General features: G+C 44.2%; 2 protein-coding genes across 14 annotated transcripts in view; one reads left to right on the forward strand and one right to left on the reverse strand.

Moving 5' to 3' along the window:
* Positions 1-26,005, forward strand: part of VEPH1 (ventricular zone expressed PH domain containing 1) — a 275,970-nt gene that overhangs the window by 74,486 nt on the left and 175,479 nt on the right. For 12 of the 13 annotated variants that reach the window (XR_007515122.1, XM_049867685.1, XM_049867684.1 and 9 more), the window contains exon 5: positions 17,736-17,902. Coding sequence is in view for 12 of the 13 variants with exons in the window: in XM_049867685.1 (XP_049723642.1) it covers positions 17,736-17,902 (167 nt within the window). In the remaining variant the exon portion in view is untranslated. Of the gene's footprint in view, positions 1-1,884; positions 1,971-17,735; positions 17,903-26,005 lie in introns of those variants that run through there. The other variant, XM_049867695.1, reaches the window with a different exon arrangement.
* PTX3 (pentraxin 3) lies at positions 1,218-7,585 on the reverse strand. The gene is made up of 3 exons (XM_049867696.1): positions 7,453-7,585; positions 6,601-7,005; positions 1,218-2,385 (listed from the first exon to the last, which is right to left on the reverse strand). The coding sequence occupies exons 1-3, from the start codon at positions 7,583-7,585 to the stop codon at positions 1,772-1,774; spliced, it is 1,152 nt and encodes a 383-aa protein (XP_049723653.1). The 3' UTR covers positions 1,218-1,771.

Here is a 26,005-nt window from a genome sequence, read left to right on the forward strand (position 1 = left end):
ACAGATCTAATTCATGCTGAACCAGCTGGTGAAAAAGAACAGAAAGCGTGCTGAACTCTGCCGAAGGCTGAGCCCAGTATTTCTTTTCTCAGCGGAGAGTTCAAGTCATACAGACAGGGACATTGTAACCTGCAACCTTGAGTTAGGTAATCTCCAAGAGTCAGAGACTGGCCTAACAGCCCAGGTCAGCAAGAGATTTCCTTAGAGACTCGTCAGCCTGGTTCCGTGGTTCTCAAGTGTGCGATAAAGCTGTACCTGTGTCATGACATCTTCAAAGATTCTTAGATTGATGGAGTCTTATTGCTGGAAGGCCCCAAGAGTCCAGCTCTCTCATTTTTTAGAGAAGACTCAGAGAATGTAAGTTACTTGTCCAAGGATACCCAGCTAGTTAGGTACAAAATGTGGCTTGATGATTACACCTGGCCCTGCTGGGGTCCTAGGTCCAAGCATTCCGCAGACCTCATGAATAAGAAGTGGCCTGTGTTCGGGCCCTGTCTATGGACAGATGCATCACCACTGTGGTTCTAGTGGTTCTACCATATTTCCCACTGACATTCAGCAGCAAAGTTGTGATGTTGCCTCAAAATGCTCCCCTACCAGCCCTCGTGTAGACCCTACAGGAGGAGAACACTAGCGTGGTGGGGAGTTAACGCCCCATCTGCAATGTAAGGGGGCTTGACTGTCCTCCCCTTCATGAGGAGGTAAGGGAATGGGTGTGATTTAAGGGCAGGAGTCATTGTCTCTTGTCCAGTTTCTAGATCTCCCCCAATGACAGTACTAAGCCACTGCTTGCAGGCATCACACGTATCTGGGAAGCAGTGGTAATTTGTGTACTGTTTTTTTTTTTTTCCATGAGCTACGTAAGCTCATAGAATCATCAAACTAGAAGGGACCTATATAGATCATTAGTTCTTCAATTCTTTGAATTTTTGTTGAGAAAAGTAAAACCCAGAGAGATGAACTGACTTAACTAAGATCATATTTCTTCCATATGAATTCGAGGGAGTCGAAGTTTGAAACAACTCTACAGTTGATTTCTAACGATATTAACTATTATTGTTTACATAATAGATTAATCTCTGAAAATGACTCTCCTCTTTACATGAAGAGGAAAGTATAAATGTGCTCCAGAACACCTCTTAAATATATAATTAGACAATATGAGTTAGTTTTATAAAATATTTTATTTACAGCAGAGCTTTACAAAAATAGTCTTAATAAAATTAACACAAAACCATTTTACAATATAACTTATACAAGTATCTCCTCCAAAAAAGTGACACTCAGTTATAACATGTAAACTACATTTATATTTGTTAAGTCACATTGCAGTATAAACGTGTTTTATCATTGTTTATAAGGTACACACCAATAACAATGAATAATGAACAACAAATGTTATTTCATTATTCTGCCAATGTAAAACTCTTCTCCCAAAACAAAATTAACCAAAGGAAAGTCAAACAATTGTCCTTCTGTTTAGCAACACAGTCCTTTTTAATTCTTTGAGAGTTTATCTGACAAAGACGCGGCATTAATCTGAAAGCACCATGGCATAAGTCTAGTAACAATATCCTCAAAAGCCTTCTCCAATATCTTCGCTTCAACTGTTTATTCAGTATTTTGCCAGGATAAATAAAGATTGGTCGCAGCTCTCTCCTTCATTAGTCTCAAGTGTTCTTATTAATGCATTGAGGTTTTTAGACCTTCCCAACCATGATATTTAAAACATGAGTTTCTTTCTTTGGCTTCAAGTGGAGTTTCACAGCCCTTACAAGACGTACTGAGCTCCTCCATGTGGCTGGATCTCTGTGACTCCCCACCCAACGATGTTTCCCCGGATGTGACAAGACTCCGCTCCTCCAGTTTCTCTTATCTCTTCAGGGCTGAGAACGTGATCCCAGATATTGAAGCCTGTGACTCGTCCAGAAAAGGCCAAAGTTTCATCAAAGCCACCGCCAACGCAGCAGCCGTTCTTTTCTTGGCCTATCTGCAGGATTCCTCCCTCAGGAACAACGTGACCTGGAGCCATCTCTGCCGTGGTGGCCGCCAGTTCTCCGTTTACCCACAAGGACGCGTTCCCTGTCTCTGAAGCCCAGGTGCCACACAGGTGGCTCCACCTTCCTACGGGAATCACAGTGTCCACAACCAGTTTGTTCTCCTCTCCGCCTACCACGAGCACTGTGGACTGATAGCTGAGGTACAGCTGGATCTCATATGGATTCCTCTTTGTGCCATAGGAAAACAGGATGGTTTTGTTTAAAACATCTGTGGCTTTGACCCAAAGGCAGGCACTGAAAGACTCCAGCTGCATTGGTGTCATCGGATGTACGCTTCCAAAAATCTTCTTGGAACGCATCGGGAATAAAATCGCTGTTTCACAACCTATAGCAGGGAAAAAGTATGGAGAAGGGTGTGAGAGAAAACACAGACTCACTCAGAAGTGTTGCTGGCATTTAGGGATTTTAGCATAGGCATTTTAGTGACTACAACTGGACATGGTATGCGGCATCACGTTACGGCTTGAAGGGCCTAGGTGTCACCTCTGTAAAGAAAACGAGGATAAGGAAACCTGATTTTCTTACTCAGATAAACAAAACACCTATATAGAGAAGGTGCGCAGGGGAGGAAAGTAGTCCAAACCCATAAAATCATGAAAAACGTGTTTTAATAACTTCTTCCCCACTTAATTAGCCTGCTTCCTTTTTTAATTGTTTTGGGTTTTTTTTTTTTTTTTTTTGGAGGGGGGATGTTGTTGGTTTTATTGTTTTGTTTTTTAATGTTGATTGCTAAGCTAACTCCAGGCAATGACACTATAATTTCCAAGAACTTACAGGCACACCCATTTCCCTCTGTCTGCCTTCACCATGCCGTTGGATGGATTCCGACTCATGGTGATCCCATATGTGTTACAGCAGAACTGTGTTCCATAGGGTTTTTAATGGCCGATTTTTTGGGAAGTGGACTGCAGGCCTTTCTTCCAAGGTACCTCTGGGTAAACTCAAACCTCCAACCTTTCTGTTTGTACCACCCAAGGATGCCTCTAAAATAATAAACCTGGGAAATTCGATGGATCACGCTCACCCCATTCAGCCATTGTCAACGTGCTTTTTTTTAAAAAAACCAAAACTCTAGAATAGTTACATTGTTGCTGAATACACTGTAATGTATCACATGTTCTCAGATACTGTAAACTTCACCAACTAGGTACACAACTACCTTTGAAAGGCAACAATGTTGAAAAGCAATAATAGTAAAAATGACCAGTGCTTACTGGGTGCTCACTATGTGCCAGGTGTTGTTCTAATCACTTTTCATGTTATTTTAATCTTCACATCAACCCTGAGAGGTAGTCTTATTGTCCCCATTCCATGGATGGGGAAACTGAGGCATGGCAGGCTAAGTAACTTGTTTACGGTTATATAATTGGTAAAGTGGCAACACTGGCGTTTGACCTTGGGCAGTCTGGCTGCAGAGGCCACTTCCTTAACCTGAGGACTACGTTTCCTCTTAATAGAAGATTTGGCTACAAGAGCTAGAGCGCGGTTTTCTGTGCAACTAATGGTTTTACAGCTTTTCACAAGCTCTCAAATTGCTCTAGGCTTTAGTGTGATCTGTAAAAGGCTCTTTCAGTCTGCTTCTAATATTCCACGAGTCTGTAAGCAACAAGTGTGTAGCATGCGAGGAGAGCTGCGGAAATGGAGGGTATCCTTAAAAGCTCTCATGTAGCCCACATGCTTCTAAATACTATCTGAGTACTAATAAAAAAAACCTTCAAGGGACGTGAGTTTTTCCAAGGGGCCCAGTGGAGAATGTGTTTCTAGCAAAGAACATTTAGGAAGAGGGCTTTTTTCCAGCTTGGGCTTGGGAGCTCAGTAATCTACCCACTTCTGTTCATCTCAAAGCTACGTGGTCAGTCAGGGAGCTGGAGACACTGAGTTAAGACCTTCTAGGTCTCCGGGAAATGATAGTGCTAAAACCTTTAAGAGATGAGCTCTGCTTTATGCTAACCTCATATATGAAAGCCCAGATAAAGAAAGAATTAAAAAAACAACTAAATTAGGACTAGGGATTCACTTTACAAGAAGAAACCCTGGTGGCACAGTGGTTAAAGCCCTTGGCTGCTAATCACGTGGTTGCTGATTCCAACTCACCAGCTGCCCCGAGAGAGAAGGAAGTGGTAGTCTGCTCCCATAAAGACTACAGCCCTGGTAACCCTACAGGGCAGTTCTACTCGGTCCTGGAGGGTTGCTATGAGTTGGAATTGACCTAACAGCAGTGGGTTTGGGTTTAGGTATTCACTTTATAGCATCCTACAGACTTGCCATGGATAACTTTGAACAGCAAATTCCCAAAGCATTTAAAGGCTAACCAGTAGACAGACAGAAGTTGCAGAAGCCAAACATCCGTGTAAAGTATGATACATGATGGTAAACTTCAGCACGTGGCTCCGGACAAGGCTCTGTCCAGAAACAATTAAACAGACGTGCGCCTTCTCCCTCAGTAACCCTGAAAGCAGGTACTGAGATTCAGGAGACCCCGTAACAGGAACGATAACACTAAAGCACAAACTGTTCCTGTCATCGTTGGTATTAACTTTTTCACTACACAATTTGAATTTTCAAAGCTTTTTTTTTTAAATTATTTTTTAACAAGGCACTAATTCTTCAGATGAAATTTCTAGGTGGATTTTCTCTCGTTCATTAATTAAATCAAATAAAGATCATGGAACAAAAGATAAGCAAATCCACAGGCATCTGAGATAGTCTCTGTAGTGGTTCAATGAAGTGATGTACAAAGGGTGCCGCCTGCAACCTGCTTAGCTGATTTCCTGTGTAAGTAAGCCCGGGCAGCCAGGACTGCATTCCAAAGGGTCTCTCGACTGAGTCTCAGAGACCAGCTTCCTCTCCAGGTTTCACTGCCCACATGAGTTTATGGACAGAAACTGCCTCTTGGCAGTTTTTTTGTTTTGTTTTGGTTTGGTTTTTCTGTGGGCTTCTTCTGGGGATCAGTGATTGAGGCTATTGACACCCCTCAAAAATGTCTGAATGGCTTTTTATCTAATAGGTCTTTCTGATTACATCATCAAAGACCAAACAAAATTAAAACCGGCTTCTTAGAAGGCCGACAACAGAATGAATAAGAATCCCTTAAAAGCCAAGGCTGGCAGGAGACCAGAGCATGTGGGTAAACATATTATTGGATGTAATAAGAAATGAACATGTCAGAATTCAGGAATTCCTCCCTCTTCTGCTCCAAGTACCATGTAGAGGCGAAGATGGAAATCAGGGTCATTCCTCAGCTTTTCTGGGAGGTTGCACGTACCATGATCTTTCACATTTGCAAACACAAGGCATTTCATTCGCTAAAATAGCCACGTAATTGTAGCTTGCCTCCTTATCACTCACACTGACATGTGATTTCATGCTCTCCCTCTCGGAAGCCCTACTTCCTGTTTAAGAGACTCTGCTCTGTACTTATAAAAAGTCCCCATGGAGTTGGGAAAGACTAATATTCTGGTACAACCTGTGTAATTTTAAATGAAACATCTCTCACACAAGCTTGTAAGTCTTCAGTCCACCCCACGCAATGACAGCTGTGTTAGACACATAGGGAAGGGCAGTGTTAAGTTGTTGTTCTGAGATTCTCAGAAAAAGCCTAAGTGTCCTACCTCGGACACTAATTTTCTAATATCAACCCAAAACGATTTTCACATCATTTCTTAGAAATTTTAACTCAAAAAGGCTCTGAATCTTCTATTTCTTTTAACCATGTTTTAAATGTATTATTTTGGGAGCCCACGTCTACTTGGAGATTCATGGAGACTCTGACAAGTTACGTTTGGTTTGAACCCAATCTCCCATTTGGCCTTGATTCTCAGAGTCCCTGCAATGGGGCGGGGGTCTCGAACACCGCTTGGTTCCTACATCTGACCTATTCCACGTGAATCCCTCAACCGCCGTTTTATCACAATGGCACACCCTTGGACCTCCACCCCAAGCTCTCATTCCACAGAATCGGGGGCTGGGAACCCCTCAGAAATTCCCACCGAGCCTGCAGGCGATCAGATCCCGCCCCAACCCTCTAGCTCGGAGCCGGCAGGGAGGAGGGGCCGGCCGAGGGGCTGGAAAACATCCCTACAAGTTAGTCTGGGCCCTGAAATAGCGCGGGGAACCAGAGATCCCCTAACAGGAGGAAAAAAAAAAAAAAAAAAAGGCAGGCTAAAATTAGATGAAGTGGAAATCTCTAACTGAGGAAGCAGGGCGTTGAGGGGGGTCAGGGTTTTCACCGGCCAATAGAACTCCTGCGACGCCTGGTTGGATCGGGTGTCAGGGGCCCTGGACGCCTATTTCAAGACTGGGATTGTCACTTCCACATCTACCTTTTTGGTTAATCGAGACTGGGGAACACTTTTCTAAGCCAATGTTCCCGCCTTGTTTGGTATGTCTGAGCCCTGTGCGTGCAGAAACACGTGTCTGTTTGTGCGTCTCCCCGAAGCCCCCCTGGAACGCGGCCCGCCTGGGCTGCGCGCAGCCTGCGCCCCGGCTCCGGAGCAAAGCCCGGGGGAGCGGAGGTCCCTGCTGGGCCTACCGGCCTTACCTGCGGGCAGGAGGCGCCGGGCCGCCCAGTCCTGCACGACGCGGAGGTCGGCTCGCGTCTGCTGCAGCTCCTCCAGCGCTGCGCCCAGGGCGCACTCCGCCTCCTCCGGCCGCTGCGGCGCGGCGCCCTCCAGGCGCGCCAGTCTGCGGCCCGCGTCGCGGCTCGCCTGCAGCAGCTCGTCCAGCGCCCGCGCCAGCCTGGCCTCCGCCGAGGCCGCCGGCCCGCAGGTCCTGGCCAGGCTGTCGGCGAGCCGGCCCAGCTCCGCCCGCAGCCTCTGCAGGTCGCTCCGGAGCACTTCGTCCACGGCCTGCTGCAGCGCGCCCTCCCTCATCTGCGAGTTCTCCAGCATGATGAACAGCTTGTCCCATTCGGAGTGCTCCCGACGGCAGTCGCAGGGCGGCGCGGCTAGAGCGCGGAACACACACGGGTTACCCACCCGCCCAGGCCTCCCTTGGGTGGGCTTTGTAAAAAGCTGACCTGCCTGGGTGGCCCCAAGTTAAAACCCATCCCCAGCACCCCTCTTCCCTTTAAAGACACCATCTGAAAAGCAGTGTCTTGAGCCTGCACAGAAGCCATTCATTCCGATGCATAATCAATTGAACTCTATAAAATTGCCGTTTTTGTAGCACAAAACAGTCAAATATCTGCAATTTCGTACGGCTCAGCTCATTTTGTACCTCTTAAGAAAAAAACTTTTTGGAACTTCCCCCTTTGCAAAAGTACTTCTCTCCCTTGCAAAAGAAACAAATTTTTAGCTCATTTCAATAGCTGCAAAAAATGTGTACGCTCTTTGGACCCAGGGAGGTGGCCATCTAGTTAAGGCTAGCAGGGAAACAGTCACAGTGAACTCACGTTCTTCGGTGGAAGGGATCCCGTTGTCTATTTCGTTGTCCAGATTCACGAACATGAGGTCACAATCCTCTGAGTTCTCCGCCGCCGACGCCGCAGCCCAGAAGGCACAGAGCAGTATCGCAGGGAGATACATAGCTGAAGTTTCTCGGTGACTTCCCACAGCTGGCGAGAGAGCAGGCAGAGGCTCTCCAGCGAGAGGGGTCTGCGTGCAGGAAAGCGAGAGTGAGAGGCAACAGCCGAGCGCCCTTAATAAATGCTGGGGAAGCCTGAATGGGGATGAATGAGTAATGCCAGTGGCACTGCGTGTACGGGAGTTCCCCGGGATTTGGAGGGGCGGGGTGCGAGAGGAGGGGGTTCTGGAAGTTGCACCATATGCAGAGGTTTGTATCGAAGTCAGATTAATTGGAGGAGTGTCGGGGGGAGAGGAGCGAAATGAGCGGAAGGTCCCCCTGAGGATTGATGTTGCAACTGGAAGTGCTGGCGCTGAGGGATGGAGCAGCCTTGGGGAGAGGGGGAGAAATAACTCAGCAGGGACCGAGATGTGAAGGCAAGATAGTAATTTCAGCGTTCTGTGTGGTCTTTTGTTATTTCATAAGCTGTTGTGTATACAGAATTTTTTTTTCTCTCTCTTTCTCTTTTCACTTTTCCTCTGCAAACTGCTTGACAGGTCTAAACTGTGAAAAGTTACTGACTGACTCCAAGATAAAACAGCGTGGTAAGAATTGTAGTAACAATGTCTATGACTCTAGAAGCTGAGTCTGCGAGTTATCTTGTCTTTAATCCCTCTGAGTTGCAACTACACTTTTATAAACACACTTTTTAAATGATAAACAACACAGCAAAACTGGATAAACCTGAAGGGGGAACAAGCTAGAGAAAAGGAATAAATGGAATTTAGAAATGCTTCTTTTCATAGTTGGAATAGGTGGACCTTATGAGTCGGAATCAACTAGATGGCACTGGGCACTGGGTTTTTTGGGTTTTTGGAATAGGTGGACCGACGTATTTACCAACAAGCTGAAAACCCTCCTGTAAGAAACCCCTAGAAATGTGTTTACATTATAACAATAATAAAAACTTTAAATGTGCAGATGAGCTCCCAATAAAATCAGGGAAGTATTCAGGGGCCAAAAATGAAGAGGGAACGAAAAACAAAACAGCCCCTGAGCTGACACTGGGGCCCCCTGCCCTGAGGGTGAAGGGGGTTGGGGCTTACCAGTTCTGTAACTAAGGGGCTTGGGTGTCAATGACCATGTGGGGGCAGAGTTTAGGACTAGGGTGAAGAGTTAGAAATGAGATCTTCGCATAAAGCCAAGATTCTCAGAGAATTCCATCTTGGACCCCCGCCCTCTGCCCTAGCACAGGAAAGTGAGAAAGAAGTGTGGACCTCTTTGACTGAATTCTACGGGGTCCCTAAGTGACTTTGGACCTGTCCTTATACAAGTTTAGGATTCAGATGTGTACTACTTACTACCACCCCCAAAAAACAGTAAAAGTGAATTCACTGTTAAAAAAAAAAAAAAGAAGCATATGAGGGAACAAGTCACCATAAATGAGAATCAGCAGAAACCAAAAAAGGATTAGACACCCCTCCCTAATAACTTTATTAAAAATATCAGCTAGAAACTAGAAAATAAGTAATGTTTAAAATGATTTAAGATCTAAAAGAAGGAATTGGAAACGAGAAAAGAAGAAGACATTGTTCAAAAAGACTAGGCAGACTTTTTAAAAAATCAAAATTACTAAAACTAAAAAAAAGTTCATTAAAATTAAAAGCCCAGTGAATGGATTAAATAGCAAATTAGGCAAAGCTAAAGAGAATATTAATGAATGGAAAGAACTAAATATATATATATATATAATTTTTACATTTGGTAAAATATGTACCCTGGGCAACCTGGGTGGTTCAAACCGTCCCAGAGGCACCTTGGAAGACAGGCTTGGAGATCTGCTTCTGAAAGGTCATAGCCTTGTAAACCCTAGAGATCAGTTCTACTCTGCCCGCATGGGGCCATCATGAGTGAGAATGGACTCGGCAGCAACCAACAACAACCACAAAAATATTCTAACCAGAATGCTCCTTAGAATTGAGGACGTCAAGACTTCAGCTTGCTTACTTTAGACATGTCATCAGGAAAGACTAAGGGTTGTTATGCTTCATAGAGGATCATTTAAAATGAAGTAAACTCTTAATGAGATGGATTGATAATGCAGCCATGACAGTGTTATACATACGGTCACCGTAGGAGTTGATACAATGGCAACTAACAAGAGCAACAAAGTATCCTAAAGATCATTTCATTGTTCAGGAGGATGATAGAGAAGTTACACCCTCTTCTCACTTATCAACATGGTTAGTTTCCAAAGACCAGATAGTTATGTGAAATCACCATTATTCAAAAACAAAGAATGACCGACCGCATCAGATCACGAAATGGAGGATAACTACACCATTACGTAACTGCCAAATTACATTACATAACTGCCAAATTACACCATTACGTAACTGCCAAACCACTGAGAATCATGGCCCAACCAAGTTGACACATAACCTTAACCGTCAGAGCCAGCGTTACTCTCGCCTCACACCTCTTCATTTGTTACTGCCGGATGTACATTGTTAATACACAAAATAGTTGGATAGTAGCGTGTTTACATTTGCCATTAATGTGAAATGTTGGATAACGAGATAGTCGATAAGTGAGGAGAAGGTGTGATTAATTTTGCTTTGTTAGTTCAAGGATAACCAGCAAAGAACAAAAAGAAACAGAGCTTTCAAGTAGAGGGAATTAAAAAACACAAAAAATGCCTTAATCTATTCAATAGAAAGCAGGGAAGGCGGGGGCGGGGGGGGGAAGCATAGGCAAAGCAAGATGAAAGAAAGCCCCACATTCTAAATGTGGCAATATTCACTTAAGTGTCAAAGAACTAAACATGTTCAGTTAAGAGACAAAGGTGGTCAGATAAGGATATTTTTTAAATCTAGTTATGTCACTTACAAAAGCCACACATAAAACATAAGAAACTAGAAATGTTGCGGGGGGTGGGGGGAGGCAGGTGGGGAGGGACACGAACATACCAAACAAGTACTATTCTAAAAACTAGTTCCAAAAAACTACTGTACCTATATTAATATCAGGAAAAAAAACTTTAAGGTAAAAGAGGCAAATTAAATTATGATAAAAGAAACAAGGAAGATGTTATCTCAGCATAGTTTTAAAAAATACAGAGCAAAAATTGACAGGATTGTAAGTAGAGATTGAGAGATCTGTAGTCACAGAGGGAGATTTTCACAGGCCTGTTTCATGACTGATAAGTCCACCTCTGTCATGACTGAAAATTCAAATGCCAAAGAGACTGCTAAAGGGTTCAGAAACTTACCTTTTAAACTACGTAATTTACAGTTTGGTATAATGGGGTGCATGCAGTACCGCCCAGGTGGCTGGGCAGGAAAATACTACCAGACGTTCAAGGACCCCCTACCCCCATCGTGTACAAACTGCTGCTGAGAATAGACTGTGCAGAAATGCTGAGACTCTTTATGTATCTAGCAAGCATGACTCCAAAAAGAGATAAGGAAAGACAAGAAAGAACATTGCAGCCCCAGTCTCATTTGAGAAATAGATGCAGAAGCCCTAAATGAAATATTAGCCAAGCAAATCCAGCAATACATGCATAAAAAAGACATAACCAAATTCAGTTTATATCAAAACTGCAAGATTGAGTAAACATTAGCATGTCTATTAATTTATCACCTTAACAGTTTAAAGGGAAAAAAAGCCTGTGATTATGTCGATGGATGCAAAAACCCTGGTTCATGATCAAACTAAGAAATAGAAGGGAACTTGCTTGAATTGATAAAGTATAGAAACCAAAAGCCTATAGAAACGTTTGGAGCCCTGGCGGTGTAGTGGTTAAGAGCTCGCCTGCTAACTAAAAGGTCCGCAGTTCAAATTCACGGTATACTGAATGGTGACTCCTTAGGGACACACTCTTTAAAAACAGGAATAACACAAGGATACTCACAGATGCTTGTTGCGTTCGGTGAAGTACTGACAGTCCCAGCCAGTAAGGTAGGACAGGAAAAGAAACATAAGGATGATAAAGAAGAAACAAAGCTGTTGTCAATCATCAGGAGTGGATTACCTACATATAGGAAACCTAAGAGAATCTAAAAACAAATCATTAATAAGAGAATTGAGCAAGTTTTTCTGGATGTAAGATCAACATACAAAATAAATTGCTTTTTTAATACCAGCAAACAACTTGGAAGTACCTTTTGAGGGGGGAAGCTTCCACTTCAATAGCAATAACAAATACGAGATGCCAAGGAGTCAGCTAAACATAAAATACATAAGGTACAGCTAATATTGCCAAACTCCAGTGAAAGACACAAAAGAGACCAACACAGATAGAAGGATGTATCTATCGTGTTGTTGAATGGGAAGGTTCAGTTTCACAAAGATGGCCATTATCCCAAATTAGTCTGAACATTCAAGTGAAAAAAACTCCCAACCTATTTTTTTCAAGGCAGTTGATAAACTGATGGTAAATTTTATATGGAAAAGCAAAGAACCACCAAGATGAATTTGAAGAAGCAGAAGTGAGGAAAGTTGTCTTATGACATATAGAGATTTATTTTAAAGTTATTACAATTAAGATAATATGGAACTGGTGAAGAATAGCTGAACACCTAGAAACAGACCCACACATGTATGGGAAACCTGATATATCAAAGACAGGCTGCAAATCAGAAGGGAAACAATTGACTACTCAATAAATAGTGCTGGTACAATTGTTTATACACACCAAAGAAATATAATTACATTCCCTCTTCATATGTAGAAAAGTAAATTCCAGATGGATTAAAGACAAATGTGAAAAACAAAACCACAATGCTTTTAGAGAAAATATAGGACGATATGCTTATGAACTCAGGGTAGAGAAAGATTTCTCTAATAGCAAAAGAAAAAGTCTTAATCATAAATTAAAAAGTTGAAAAAACATTAAGTTTGCAACTTTAAAACAAATCAACTAACAACAACAAAAAAGAGTCTCCAGAATAAATAAAGAACTACAAATCAATAAGAGAAAAGCAAACATCCCAAGAGAAAATATACAAAGTTATGAATGGCCAAATCATAGGAAAGAAAATGGTCTATAAACATTTTACAAAGGTGTTCAATCTTGCAAGTAATTAAGGATACAGAAATTAAAACAAAAAAGATGAGGTGCCATCTCACACCCTATCAGACAAAAATTAATGTCAAGAGCAAATGTTGGCAAGGGTGTGGAGCAACAGAAACACCAAGCTGGTGAGAGGGTGAATTGTGATAACCATGGTGCTAGGCAGACTAACAGACCCCTGAAGATATCGTTTTACTGGATCCACAATCAACAGCCATAGAAGCAGCAGTCAAGAAATCAAACGACATATTGCATTGGGCAAATCCCCTGCAAAAGACCTCTTTAAAGTGTTAAAAAGCAAACATGTCACTTTGAGAACTAAAGTGCGCCTGACCCAAGCCATGGTCTTTTCAGTGGCCTCATATGTGTGCAAAAGCTGGACAATAAATAAGGAAGAACAAAAAAGAATTGATGTCTTTGAATTACGGTGTTGGCGAAGAATATTGAATATACCATGTAGTACCAGAAGAACAAACAAAGCTGCCTTGAAAGAAGTACAGCCAGAATGAATCTTAGAAGAGAGGGTGGTGAGACTTTGTCTTATGGACTTTGGTCATGTCATCAGGAGGGACCAGTCCCTGGAAAAGGACATAATGCTTGGTAAAACAGAGGGTCAGTGAAAAAGAGGAAGACCCTCAACAAGATGCATTGACACAGTGGCTGCAGCAATATACTCAAACATAACAACGATTGTGAGGATGGCACAGGACCGGGTAGTGTTTTGTTCTGTTGTACACAGGGTCGCCATGAGTCCCGGACCGACTTGACAGCACCTGACAACAACAAAGATGTCCGCATCCTAATCCCCAAACCTGGGAAGGTGTTATCTTATATAACAAAGAGGAGTTAAGATCACAGATGGAATTAAGGTTGCTGTATAAAATAGGAGGAGCCCTGGTGGTGCAACAGTGAAGCACTTGACCAATAAGTGAAAGATTGGTGGCTTGAACAGCCTAGAAAATCCTATGGGACAGCTCTACTTTGTCACATAGGGTCACCCTGAGTTTAAATCAACTCGAGGCCACCTAACAAAAACAACAACAGTAAACAGTGAGGTCATCCTACATTATTGAGGTGGGTCCAGTGTGATCGCAAGAGTCCTTAAAAGTGGAAAAGGAGGCAGAAAGAGAGAGAGAAATGAGACAGTGGAAGCCGAGTCAGAGAGATGCTATATTGCTTGCTTTGAAGATGGAGAAAGGGTCCCTGAGCCAAGGAATGCCGGTGGTCTCTAAACCAGTTGTCAGCATAGAACCGTGCTCCATTGCGTTTTCAGTGGCCGATTTTTCTGAAATAGATGGTCAGACCTTTCTTCTAAGGCACCTCTGGGTGGACACAAACCCCAACCTTTCCATTCGCAGCCCAGCACGTGAACCGTTTGTACCATCCAGGGGCTCAAGGTGGCCTTGAGAAGCTGGAACAGTCAAGGAAACGCATTCTCTCTCAGAGCCTCCAGGAAGAAACTCGGCCTTGATTTTAGCCCAGGGAGACTTGCAGAGGCCTCGCAAGGTTACAGGCACCTAGGGGCAATCTCGAAATTGCATACCCGACTCCACACCCCCAGTTTGAGCACCCAGGACCTGGTGTGCAGGGGCTTACTTGTGTTTACTTACCAATCTGTAGTGAACAATTTCACATGGGTTTCTTCACATCAAAGATGTGAAGTTGTTCACTACAGACTAGTAAATATGTGCAGGAAAACCCGTGTATACCTGCTTATTGGGTAATTTGGCTCTAGCCTAGGGCAATCCCTAGATTGTGCCCCTCCCCGCAATCTCAAGATGAATAGACCTGGATAGCAGGGAGTAATCACCAGAAATGCTACCCACCCCCCCCCCCGCCTTGTCTGGCTGCCTCGGTCAACCAAAAAAAACCAAACCCATTGCCATGGAGTGGATTCCAACCCTCAACGATCCTATAGGACAGAGTAGAACTGCCCCGCAGGGTTTCCACGGAGTGGCTGGTGGATTTGAACTGCCAACCTTTAGGTTAGCAGCCGAGCTCTTAACCACTGTGCCACCAGGGCTCCGCCAGGCCTTCACATATTGGTGCCTCAGAATGTGACGCCACAAGTCGTGTGGCGCCCCGGGGACTTGCGCCTGGGGGCTGGTGCCCTCCCCGATGCCCACCCCCCCACCTCTGAAGACCAGTCAGACTTCTGAGTTACGGAACTGTAAGATAATACGTTTGTGTTCTTCTAAACCACTAAATTTGCGGTAATTTGTCATGGCAGCTATAGAAAGCTAATCCAATCACTTTGCAAAACAGTTTTTCAACTTCTAGCAGCTTGCCTCCCAGGAACACACCCACCACTTTGCTCCTCAGTTGTGTTCCAGGAACTCTCAGCACTGGCATCACCTGGGAGCTTGTTAGAAATCCTGACTCTCGGGCCCCACCCCAACCTCCTGAACCAGCATCGGTATTTTCACAAGATCCCTGCTGCCATCGAGTCCATGCCAACTCACAGCCACCCTATAAGACAAAGCAGAACTGCCCCGTAGGGTTTCCAAGGCTGTAAATCCTTGAGGAAGCAGACTGCCACATCTTCTCCTGCAGAGCCTCTGATGGGTTCAAACCAGTGAACTTTTGGTTAGCACCAAGCTCTTAACCACTGGGCCACCAGGACTCCTTTTTAACAAGATGCCCAAGTGATATCTCTGCACATTAAGCTCAGAAGCACTGTCCTAGAGAATATCTCCCACTCATACGCAAAGAGACAGGTACGGGGTTGCACTATTTGTAAATACATGCCCAGGGGTGTGTGGGAGGGACAATCTCAAGGTTTTTCAACCATAGCATGTATGAATATGTTGTGTAATGGAATGCCATACAGCTCTGGCAACAAATGACAGAGAGATTCTTGGAGAAAAATCTTCAACATGATATTCAGTGGAAGAAATATGTTGCAAAGAGATACTTACAGTATATACTATTGCTATAAAGTTTATGCACACAATTAAAACGTAAAAAAAAAATTAAAAAGTTGATAAACACTAACTTGAGGAAGGTGGTTGCCTCTAGGGAGAAAAAGAAACGAATGGGAAGGGAAGGAATTTTGGCACAACGTTAAATTGTGGCAAAGCTGGTTGATTGACTCACGTGTGTTCCTTATGTTATTGTCTACACTTGAAATATGGCTTGAAATATTTCATAATTAAAAAGAACATATGAGTTTATGAATGGAATTTATGGGATTTCTACACCAAAGTGTCTTCATCGGTTTCTAATTTTAAAAAAAGTTCCTGTGCATTTCTCGTGATAGTTGATCTAACTTAAGTCATCTGAAAATGACTAATCTGGGTTTTTAACTCCCTAAAGGCCCCCATGACCGTTAGTGAATGTTGTACCCAAAAGCCAAAGGCAGTTTCGTGTCTTAGATTCCAACTACAGTCTCATTTAATGTGATGCTTTCAGGCATGGGTCAGTGTGTCCATATAACTAAGCTCTACGAACTAACGTGTTCTGTTGAGATTGAATGTTACAGTCGAAATTCCTGATCCCTTAAGAAGCTCTTAGTAAAAAAATAAACAGAAACAAATGAAACAAGATTTTTACAATGGACAGACAGATAGATATGCTATAAATAACCAACCAAATGAAACCTGCTGCTGTTGAGTCATAGTGACCCTATAGGACAAGGTAGAACTGCCCCATAGGGTTCCCGAGGAGTGGTTGGTGGATCGGAATTCCTGACCTTTTGGTTAGCAGCCAAGCTTTTAACCACCGTGCCACCAGAGCCCCATATATATGTTATATATATATATATATATATCTTTTTTTAAGCTTGAATATTTTCAATATATAAATAACTAAAATCTTGTTGAGACTAATTCTGTGAGCTACAGGTGGAAAAAGAAATTCCATTGTTTATCATGATCTAAATACATTCAATTTGATCCAGAATCAATCTTATTAAATTTAGATATTGGTATTCTGGAAATATTGGTTTTTTTTTTTTTTTTTAATGCTTGTAGCTAAGTATCCTTTATATATGGGCATGTTCGCATCGCTTAATGAAGATCTAAACAACAACAACAAAAAAAAACCCAAACCCATTGCTGGTAAGTCGTTTCCGACTGGTAGCCACACTATCGGACAGAACAGAACTAACTGTTCCATAGGGTTTTCAAGGAGCAGCTGGTGAATTTGAACTGCTGACTTTCTGTTTAGCAGCTAAGCTCTTAACCACTGCCACCAGGGCCCCATAATGAAGGTCTACATATGTGTAATCCCTGCATTTTTTGATTCTTTCTGTGTATTTCTTCTGTACACAAAGCCAAATGTAAATAGAAGCAAGAAAACTCTTGTTCAAGAAATCCCTAGAAACCAATTCCTCTGAGACATGTAAGTACTTGAGAGGATTTTGAGAAAAAATCCATACCATGAAGTGATAAGCAGATGTTTCCCAGATGTTCTTTGCATGATAAGCCCATGTAGTTTATGTAATATTTTCTCTCGAGGTTTTGCTCTCTTAAATCCAGTTATCTGTACACGTCTCTGAGGCAAATCGTGAGTGACAAATAGTCTAAACTTCCCTTGAAATAGTGCAGAAATTGTGCATTTAAATTTGCATTACTACTTTTTTTTTTTTTTAACAATTCATAAAAATAAGGCCTGGTTTCCACATGTTCGTTGTCAAGATCATGCCTCTGTATCTGTCAGGAATGTGAGTAAATTCCTCCGCATTTTTTGCTCAGTTTCATTCTGATTCATGTTTAGGGCATTCGTTCTTATTTGAGCAGCATCCAAATGCTGATTCTCCCCAGTAATTCTTTATTGGAACAGCTTCCCTGTCAAGGGTGTGGCCAGATTACTGTCAGACTGTGCTCTTTCCCCACGGTGGCTTACTCAGGAAAACTTCTGTTAGTTAGGTTATTGTGCCAAGCTGATCAGAAATATTCCTTTTCCCAGAATCAGTTTAAATCACGTTTTGGTGATTGTTCAGAATAAGGCGCTATGTTCTATTTAGCAGAAGATTTGGCCCTGGGTCTGTGTTATTTGATGTGTGAGTAAGTGCCAACGTTGTTATGTTGAAAACAATGTTATTTCTGTTGGTCATGGGCTGACAAAGTCATCATCCCTTATTGTTCCCTCGCCAGGGAACTCGATGTTGCTGCGAGTGCTACCTGCGGTGTATGAAAAGCAGCCTCAGACCATTAACACACACCTGACGGAGCTCCTAGCCCTGATGTCTCGGCTGGAACAGCCGGAGCAGTACCACCTTCTGCAGCTTTTGCATGTAGCAGCAAAAAGAAAACCACCAGAGGTAAACAGTCCACTGTATGGGATGGGCCACACAGCCAGGCGTGTTTTGGGGTATGTGAAGCGCATATGTGTGCTTAGGGTTTCCTCTGTCAGGTGTTTATACACATCCGTCTGTAAGTCAAAGCACTCATCTACTTTTTCTAGAATCATAAAAGCGAGGAGGTGACGGGCAGAAGTTGGGTACAGTAATAAAACATGACAAATGTGCAAGTCCGTGGTTACTGCAGGTTAGCTTTAATGAAAGTTTAGTGCGGCCACGTAGCCCTTGGAGTCTGTGGTTTCTCTGGTAGGGCCAAGGGAAAGACCAGAGCATCACCTGATTTAGAGGGAAATTAGCCGACAGTGAGGGCAAAGGCCCATTTTCTACACAGTATATCAGCTTTTGTTCTTTGGATTCAATAGGGTGTAACAGTTAGGATGCTGGTGATTATCAGTTACGGAACACCCAATCCACATTAGTTTAAATAATAAAAGGAATGGATTGACTCAAGTGATGGAAAAACCTTCAGAGGAGGCTTGATTCAAGGGCTCAGATCATGGGAACGGAACGGTTTCTGTGTATCCCCCTCTCAGACTTGGTTTCCAGGTTTTGACTTCCATTTTCTATAGGCTTTCTCCCCGTCCAGAGAGATGATAGGAGCTCTGTGGGAGCGATGCCTCTCCTATCTCCATCCACCAACATCCAGGCATAGGTCCTGGTATTCTCACTGATGGGAACACATGCCCTACCCCTGGAGCTTCTCCAGAACCACAAAGATACCCAGACAGGAACGAGAGGCTTCTGGCAAGGGGGAGGGAGGAAATGGATCCTAGAGGCAACCAGCACAGGTGCACAACAGAGATTAATGTTCAACCTGAAGTCGTATCAATTATGGTTGCACCAATGCTCCATTTCCACCGCTTGAAAAACCAACACTAAGATGAACAACTGTTTCCAGCATTCTGTTTGTTCAAAGAAAGGCAGCCTAGTGGTTGTATGTATAATTAGTCACAATAAACTGTAAACTCCTTGCTGGAAGGAATGATTTCCTCTTTTCCTCCGTACCCCAGTCCTTAGCATTGTATCTGATGGAGCTCAATAAACATTCATAGACCCAAACTGAATTAAATAGGGCTAAACGTGCTCTGGTGGAATAGTAGTTAAGAGCTACTGCTGCTAACCCAAAGGTCGGCAGTTCGAATCCGCCAGGCACTCCTTGGAAACTCTATGGGACACTTCTACTCTGTCCTATAGGGTTGCTATGAGTTGGAATCGACTCAACGGCAGTGGGTTTGGTTTGGTTTTTTGTATAAGTGCTCTGTAAATGTATGAATAGAGAGGGAGAAGTAATGAATTGTGCCCCAAAGGGAAATAAGTGCCATGAAGACCCACAAAGGGCCAGGCCTGAAGAATGAGAAGCATTGTGCCAGGTGGAGCAGAGGGGCAAAGGGCCCTTCAAGAAGTGGGAGCCCTGGACGCTGGACCACAGGTTTCACAGGAAGTCTTCAGGGGATGAAGTCAGGAAGACTGCTTGGTGTCAGATCATGAAGGGAGGTTGATATTATACTAAGGGATTTTGGATTTTATGGAGAGACTTCAAGCCTATCTTTGTGTAGCTGTACTCAAAGGATTTTAAATAGGGCATGACATTTTAAAAAGAACCCGGCTAACAAATAGCCAGAAGTGTGAGAAATTAGGATGAGGGAGAAGCTGGGATGAGGAGTGGGCAGTTAGAAGGGAAAACTTTGATAAGAGTTGAAACCAGAGCAATTTGAGTGGTGTTTCTAAGGTAAAATAAAATGAGCTTGATGACTGATTAAATGTGGTAGAGATGGGGGTAGGAAGGGGACAGAGAAAGAAAAGGAGTTAGAGAGAACTGAATGCTGAGGTTTCTGCTTGATAGAAAGATAACAGTGAGGATGGAGAGTTGAACTCATTGCAGAGAACACGGAAGGAGTAAGTTTAATGGGGCAGTTGATGAGTTTGTGGTGGGACTTAGATTTGTGTGAATCATTGAAAATCAGGAGCTCAGGAGGGATCAGGGCTTGAGAGATGGATCTCAGCATCATCAGTGATTTGGTGACAGGCATAGCTGGGACAGTAAAGGATATTCCAGGTATAAATATGATGCAGAAAAGGAGTAAGTAGAGAGGAAACATAAGAGTTACCTGGAGCACTGAGGATCAAACTTTGATGAGCATCAGAATCACCTGGAGCATTTCTTAAAACACAGGTAGCTCAGCCCACCCCGGTGGTACCTGCCCAGTAGGTCTGGGATGGAGCCTGAGATCCTGCCTTTTGCATAAGCTCCCAGGTGATGCTGATACTGCTGGTCCAGAGACCACACTTTGAGTGGCAAGTCTAGGGGTTGGGTGGAGGACTGGGGACCTCTGTGCTACCTGATGAGCATCTTTATTTTGCCCTTAGAACACTTTATTGTCATTATTTTTGCATGTCTGTCTCTTCCAATGGACTGCAAACACCTTGAGGAGCAGAGGGTTCTTAATGGGTCAGCAGAACTGTGTTCCTTGGGGGAGGCTCTAGAGGATAATTTAGAGACTCTTTTCTTCCTTTTCCAGCCTCTAGAGGTTGGCTGCATTCCTTGGCTTGTGACCCCGCACCACTCTACTTCTGCTCTCATGGTCATATCTCCTTCTCTGACTTTGACCCTTCTGCTTCCCTGGCATAAGGACTCTTGTGATTACATCGGGGCCAATCAGATCACCCAGGGTGATCTTTCCATCTCAAGATCCCTGGCTTAATCACATCCACAGAGTCCTTTTTGCCACGTAAGGTAATGCATTCACAGGCTCCAGGATTTGGACATGGATGTTTTTGGGGGACATCATTCAGCCTACCTCAGATGGAGACTGAGGACCTGGTACTATGGGAAACAGGGAGAAGATGAAAAGGCCAAATATGGTTTTATAAAGGAGGCAGCCGGCGTGCCATTTTGTCTGCAGTCTGAGAGCAATGACAAAACCGACAGCTTTGGGAAAGGCAGGTACAGTAGAAGTTCATGGGGGATCTGGGAATAGTATATTATACTTATTTCCCATGGGGTGGAGGCAGGCTTGAAGGTAAGTGGAGTCAGGAGGGGGCTTTATTTAGAGGAATGGGAGGGGGAAAGGACTCGGGGTCACAGTGGATTTCAAGAGTAGGGTGGCAACACATGTGGCATTCAAAGACACCCTGCCAGACCCCTGGGTATAGCCCTTCAATGCCTGGCTGGAGACTCAGGGCAGGGGTTGTGAGGCCATTCAAGCCAGGCCCCTGCTCACTTCCTGTCCTCTGCAGCCCCTTTAGCTCCAACACCTTGAATAATTACAGTCCCAAGGGCCTTCAGATGGGTGCTGTCTCTCCAAGCATGGAGGCTTTATGTATCCACCATGTTCTCTGCCTGGAATGTTCTTCCCTCACCACTACCACCATTTCTGGACTAGTATTTCTGACCTTTTATACCAAACCAAAATCCATCGCCATCAAGTCAGTTCTGACTCTGGCCAACTCTATAGGACAGAGTAGAACTGCCCCATAGGATCTCCAAGGACCAGCTGGTAGATTTGAACTGCCAATCTTTTGGTAAACAGCCTGAGTGCTTAACCACTGCACCGTCTTCTCTGACTCCCCCACCTGTCCATCTCCGCCACAGCGAGTATCACATTGTAGCGAACTTGTCTCTGCTAGTCTGTCTCCATCTGCGCTACGATAGGACTGCTTGATCTCATTCCAGAAGTCAGTTAATGATTTTTCTTACATGGATGAGTTTGTATTCATGACTAAGTTTGCGTGGGACGGTATCATTCACAATGGACTTTTTTATATCCACGATCTCATTTAATCCTACCAATCACTTTAGGGTGTGTTATTATTTACTTTTTTTTTTTTTTGCTCTCTATTTTAGAAAAGATAAAATTAATTTCCTGAGAAGTTAGTTGCCTTTTCCACCATCACATAGGTAGTAAGTGGTAAGTGATGGATCCAGGACTTTGAAGCCAGACACCCTGGCTCCTATCTCCTTCCTCTCCTGACCTGGGAAAGTAACTGAGCAGCCCCTACTTGTGAAGGCTACAAGGGGTAGTCTTCTGTGCTGGTGACAGTGGGCAGGGGAGGATGGACAAAGGGCACTAATGGTTGCCACACTCTACCATGTCCCATGCATTGTGCAAGGTGTTTTGCATACACTAGGTCATTTTAGCTCTACAGCAGCCTTTTCATTTTATAAATGGAAAAGCTGAAGTTGGAGAGGTGGAGAACAATGGTCCTACCAACGAGTAAATTGATGAAGTGGCTCTGTGTGCCCCCTCATCTTCATCAGCACTTGCCATTTTTGTATGGGCAGTGGAGGCTTGCATGTTGCTCTTATGCTGAACAGGCTTCAGTGGAGCTTCCAGATAAGACAGTCCAGGAAGAAAGACCTGGATATCTACTTCCAAAAATATCAGCCGTGAAAACTGTCCAGATCACAACGGTCCAATCCAGTTGTGCGTGGGGTCAACACGAGTTGGAAGTTGACTCGGTGGCAGTTAACAACAATGCCAGCCGCTTCAGTCATCTTGTCCTCCCTACGCCTGCTGTATACAGAAAATCTGGAACTGATGCTAGAGGTCACTGCCCAAAGCCTTACCAGTAAGGCCAGGTTGCTGTGTAAACCTAGTCTAATCCCATCAATGAGGTCTTTTGACCTCAAAAAAAAAAAAAAAAAAAAAAACCCTCGTTGCCATCAATTCCGACTCATAGCCACTCTTTAGGATACGGTAGAACTGTCCCAAAGGGTTTCCAAGCAGCAGCTGGTGGATTTGAACTACTGGCCATTGGGTTAGCAGCCTGAGCTCTTAACCACTTCACCACCAGGGCTCCTTTTGACTTCAGTACACCAACACATTGAGGCTGTAAGGCTGTGGTGTGTTAAGCACATGGGATTTCCAGAGGACAGAGTAGAGCAGATGGGAGATGGCAGTCAGAAGGGTGGGTCAGAAAATAGAGAAGGAGGAGACTTGAGCAGAATGAGGAAGAGAAGGTAAAAGCAGATTCCCGTAGGTATTGTGGGGATGCCATGTGGATGCCAGAATGAAGAGGCAAAGGGTTAGCAAGCACCCATAGTAGTGGGAATGGACCCCGCCCATGCCAGGATCCTAACTAGAAAGGTGGAAGAAGTCTTGAGAAAGGAACTGCCCAACCCTTTGTTCTATCCTCGCTTTCCTTCATGCTAAAGCTGCCCCTCTGCTCGCCTCCTATGATCGTGATGGGTGGTGACTGTTCCCATTAGCAGCCCTTACGGGAATCCAGTATATAGGCTCACCTCCCAGGGCCATGCTCGAGTCTAGCCAGTGGGAGGAATAGAACTTAGTAACAGGCATGAGCACATCGGTTATTATCCCCAGGAGGTGGGCTTCTAGCCCCAAGCATGGGGGATGAGTGGCAGAAAGCGGCAAGTTCAGCCCTGTATGGATTTACGTCCAGACCCAGAGGTGTTGCTTTTGTGGTCTGCTCCCTGGAGGAGAGAGTCGTTCTTCAGGATTTTCTCTCAGCAGTGTAGGGCATTCCTATCCACATAGCTAACTCTATAGCACCTAACACAGCACCACCAGGCCAACAAGAGGCAGAGCTCAGTGTGGGTATTTATTTAAAATAAAAGCCGTTTTCAGGACATTAAGGAGAAGAGGTGATGGCATCCATCGACGGTTGCACAACATCTTTGGAGCGGAGCCATGGTTTTCAGACTCTATCACACCTTTTCAGCATGGTGGGAGTCGGGTAGTGGTAAAGGAAAAGAGTAGTTACTCTGTAGGTTTCTGAAGATTAACCGAGATTCTTACTGTAGCCTAATTAACTGAGAGAGAGAATTGGGCCCGGAGACTAATTAAGAGGAACACACGCAAATGCACTCTCACTCTCTGTCTGGCACGTGCGCACACACACACACAATAGCTCTACCTTTTATTCTTTGCGTAAGAATTTAAATGTCATTTTCTGCCAATTAAGTTACGATGTGTTTTCAGATGCCCCTTCTCTCCAGGCGCCCAAGGCCTGGGAGATAAAGCAGACCCACACAGCTTCAGTTCAACCTAAAATGCTAAACTGATGAATAGACTCCTATAAACCAAAAAACCAAACCTGATGCTGTCGAGTCGATTCTGACTTATAACGACCCTATAGAACAGAGTAGAACTGTCCCATAGTGTTTCCAAGGAGTGCCTGGGAAATTGGAACAGCTGGCCTTTTGGTTAGCAGCCGTAGTTGTTAACCACTATGCCACCAGGGTTTTCAAAAAGTGATTGATTCTGCTCAAGAAGGGCCAGAAGAGCCAGGGTCCACCTTAGTTCCCTTTGGTTCCCCTAGTCCCCCTAGGTTCCTTGCTTTAGAGAGTCCTGGTCTGGCTCTCCTTTAGCTGTGCTTCCACCCTGTTCCCAACCACCTTGCTTATTAAACCACAGCCCAGGTAACAGGGACTTTGGAATTCCCCACCTAAGTACCTTGAGCTTGCTTGCAAAACTTGTGCAGGCCTGGTCACTGGAACAGGCCATGCCAACAGTGTGACCCCATAGCCCTGAGTGGCGGCCTCACATGAGACTCCTTGCGAGGCAAAGCCAGGAGGAGAAGGGAGGGGCGGGGAACAAGGGCTGGGGGCCACCTCACCCCTCTAAAGAAGCCAACAATCCTAAATTCAAATCAGGCCTCCAGATGGTCGTAAAGGTACGTTTGTCAGGAAGGAGGATGAAAGGTTTCATGTAGCTGCTAAGGATTTAGATGCGTGGTGGGGGGGCATAGCCCCAGGCCCTGCATATGTTAGGGTGGGCCAGAGGGCTGACTCCTCAGCAGGGGACATATTTGAGATTGGTTTTGAATGTGTGAGAGTTCTCTGTATGTTGAAGCCACTGTGGGTGGTGGGTCCCATGTAGCATTATGAGAGGGTTCCCCAGGGGAAGAAGTAGTGGATTCACCCATCAATGAAGACCCTGGAAAGCCATGGCATTGGGATTCTGGCCATAAACCACGAACCAGACCTTGATGTTACAGGAATAGAACACGAAGGGGACTGGGGAATGGAATGTTCTAGAATAAGGCGGGATACGTGTAAGCGTTTTCCATTCCTAAAAGCCTTGGGTTAAGCATGTTGCCCTGACCTAGAGCAGCTGTCTGACATGCCTGCCGTACGTGCTGGGGACCTCTCTTGACTTCTCTGACAGACGTACAATTGCTCCATAATGCACAGGCAGCATTTATAGAAGCCTTCATTTATATGGCACCCTGGTGGCGCAGTGGCTAAGAGTTTGGCTGCTAACCAAGAGGTCACCAGTTCGAATCCACCAGGCACTCCTTGGAAACCCTGTGGGGTAGTTCTACTCTGTCCTATAGGGTCGCTATGAGTTGGAATCAACTCAATGCAACAGGTTTGATTTTGGTTTCACTCATATGCCGTTTACTGGAAGCCAGCCTTGCCCTTTCCTCCAAAAGTACAGGATAGGAATGTATATTTCAACTCTTTATGTGGGATAGTTTTAATTATCTCAAAACTTTCTTCCTTTATATTGCTGTTAGCTATGTTGTACATTACACACAATAGTATATATGTTTAAACATTATGTATGAATAATTAACTGCTATGGGGTGGAAACCAAACCAAACCAGTCGCTGTGGAGTCTGTTCTGACTCAGGGTGGCCCCATGTGTGTCAGAGTAGAACTCTGCTCCACAGGGTTTCCAATGGCAGATTTTTTGGAAGTAGATTGCCAAGCCTTTCTTCTGAGGCACCTCTGGTAGACTCAACCTCCAACCTTTCAGTTAGCAGCCATGCAGATTAGCTGTTTGTACCAGCCAGAGACTCTGCTTTGGCGAGAGAGGTATTTTATTCAAAGGCTACCCTATAAAATCATTTAGATTTACCTTCCTTTGGTTTATTCCTCAAATAGTTATTAACTCACCTTCAGGCCAAGCTCTGTGCTAGGCATTGGGTGTACAATAGAGTACAAGATAGACATTTCTTAACCTAGAGGAGCTTTCATTCCAGCATGAGTCAGACATCTAGACCAGCAGTAACAAGGAAACGTAAGAAGGGACCTGCTAGTTCCCATTTAGGGTAAAGTGGGAGCTTCAGTGGGGGACTAGACTGAGAGGGAAGAGG

This window comes from Elephas maximus, chromosome 23 (assembly GCF_024166365.1).
Source record: "Elephas maximus indicus isolate mEleMax1 chromosome 23, mEleMax1 primary haplotype, whole genome shotgun sequence".
Lineage (NCBI taxonomy): Eukaryota > Metazoa > Chordata > Mammalia > Proboscidea > Elephantidae > Elephas > Elephas maximus.

Coding starts and splice junctions, on each gene's coding strand:
- PTX3 (XM_049867696.1), bottom strand. CDS start 7,585: ATGTATCTCCCTGCGATACTGCTCTGTGCCTTCTGGGCTGCGGCGTCG. Junction 7,006..7,452: donor GATCCCTTCCACCGAAGAAC/GTGAGTTCACTG, acceptor TCCGCGCTCTAG/CCGCGCCGCCCTGCGACTGC. Junction 2,386..6,600: donor CCGGCGCCTCCTGCCCGCAG/GTAAGGCCGGTA, acceptor TCCCTGCTATAG/GTTGTGAAACAGCGATTTTA.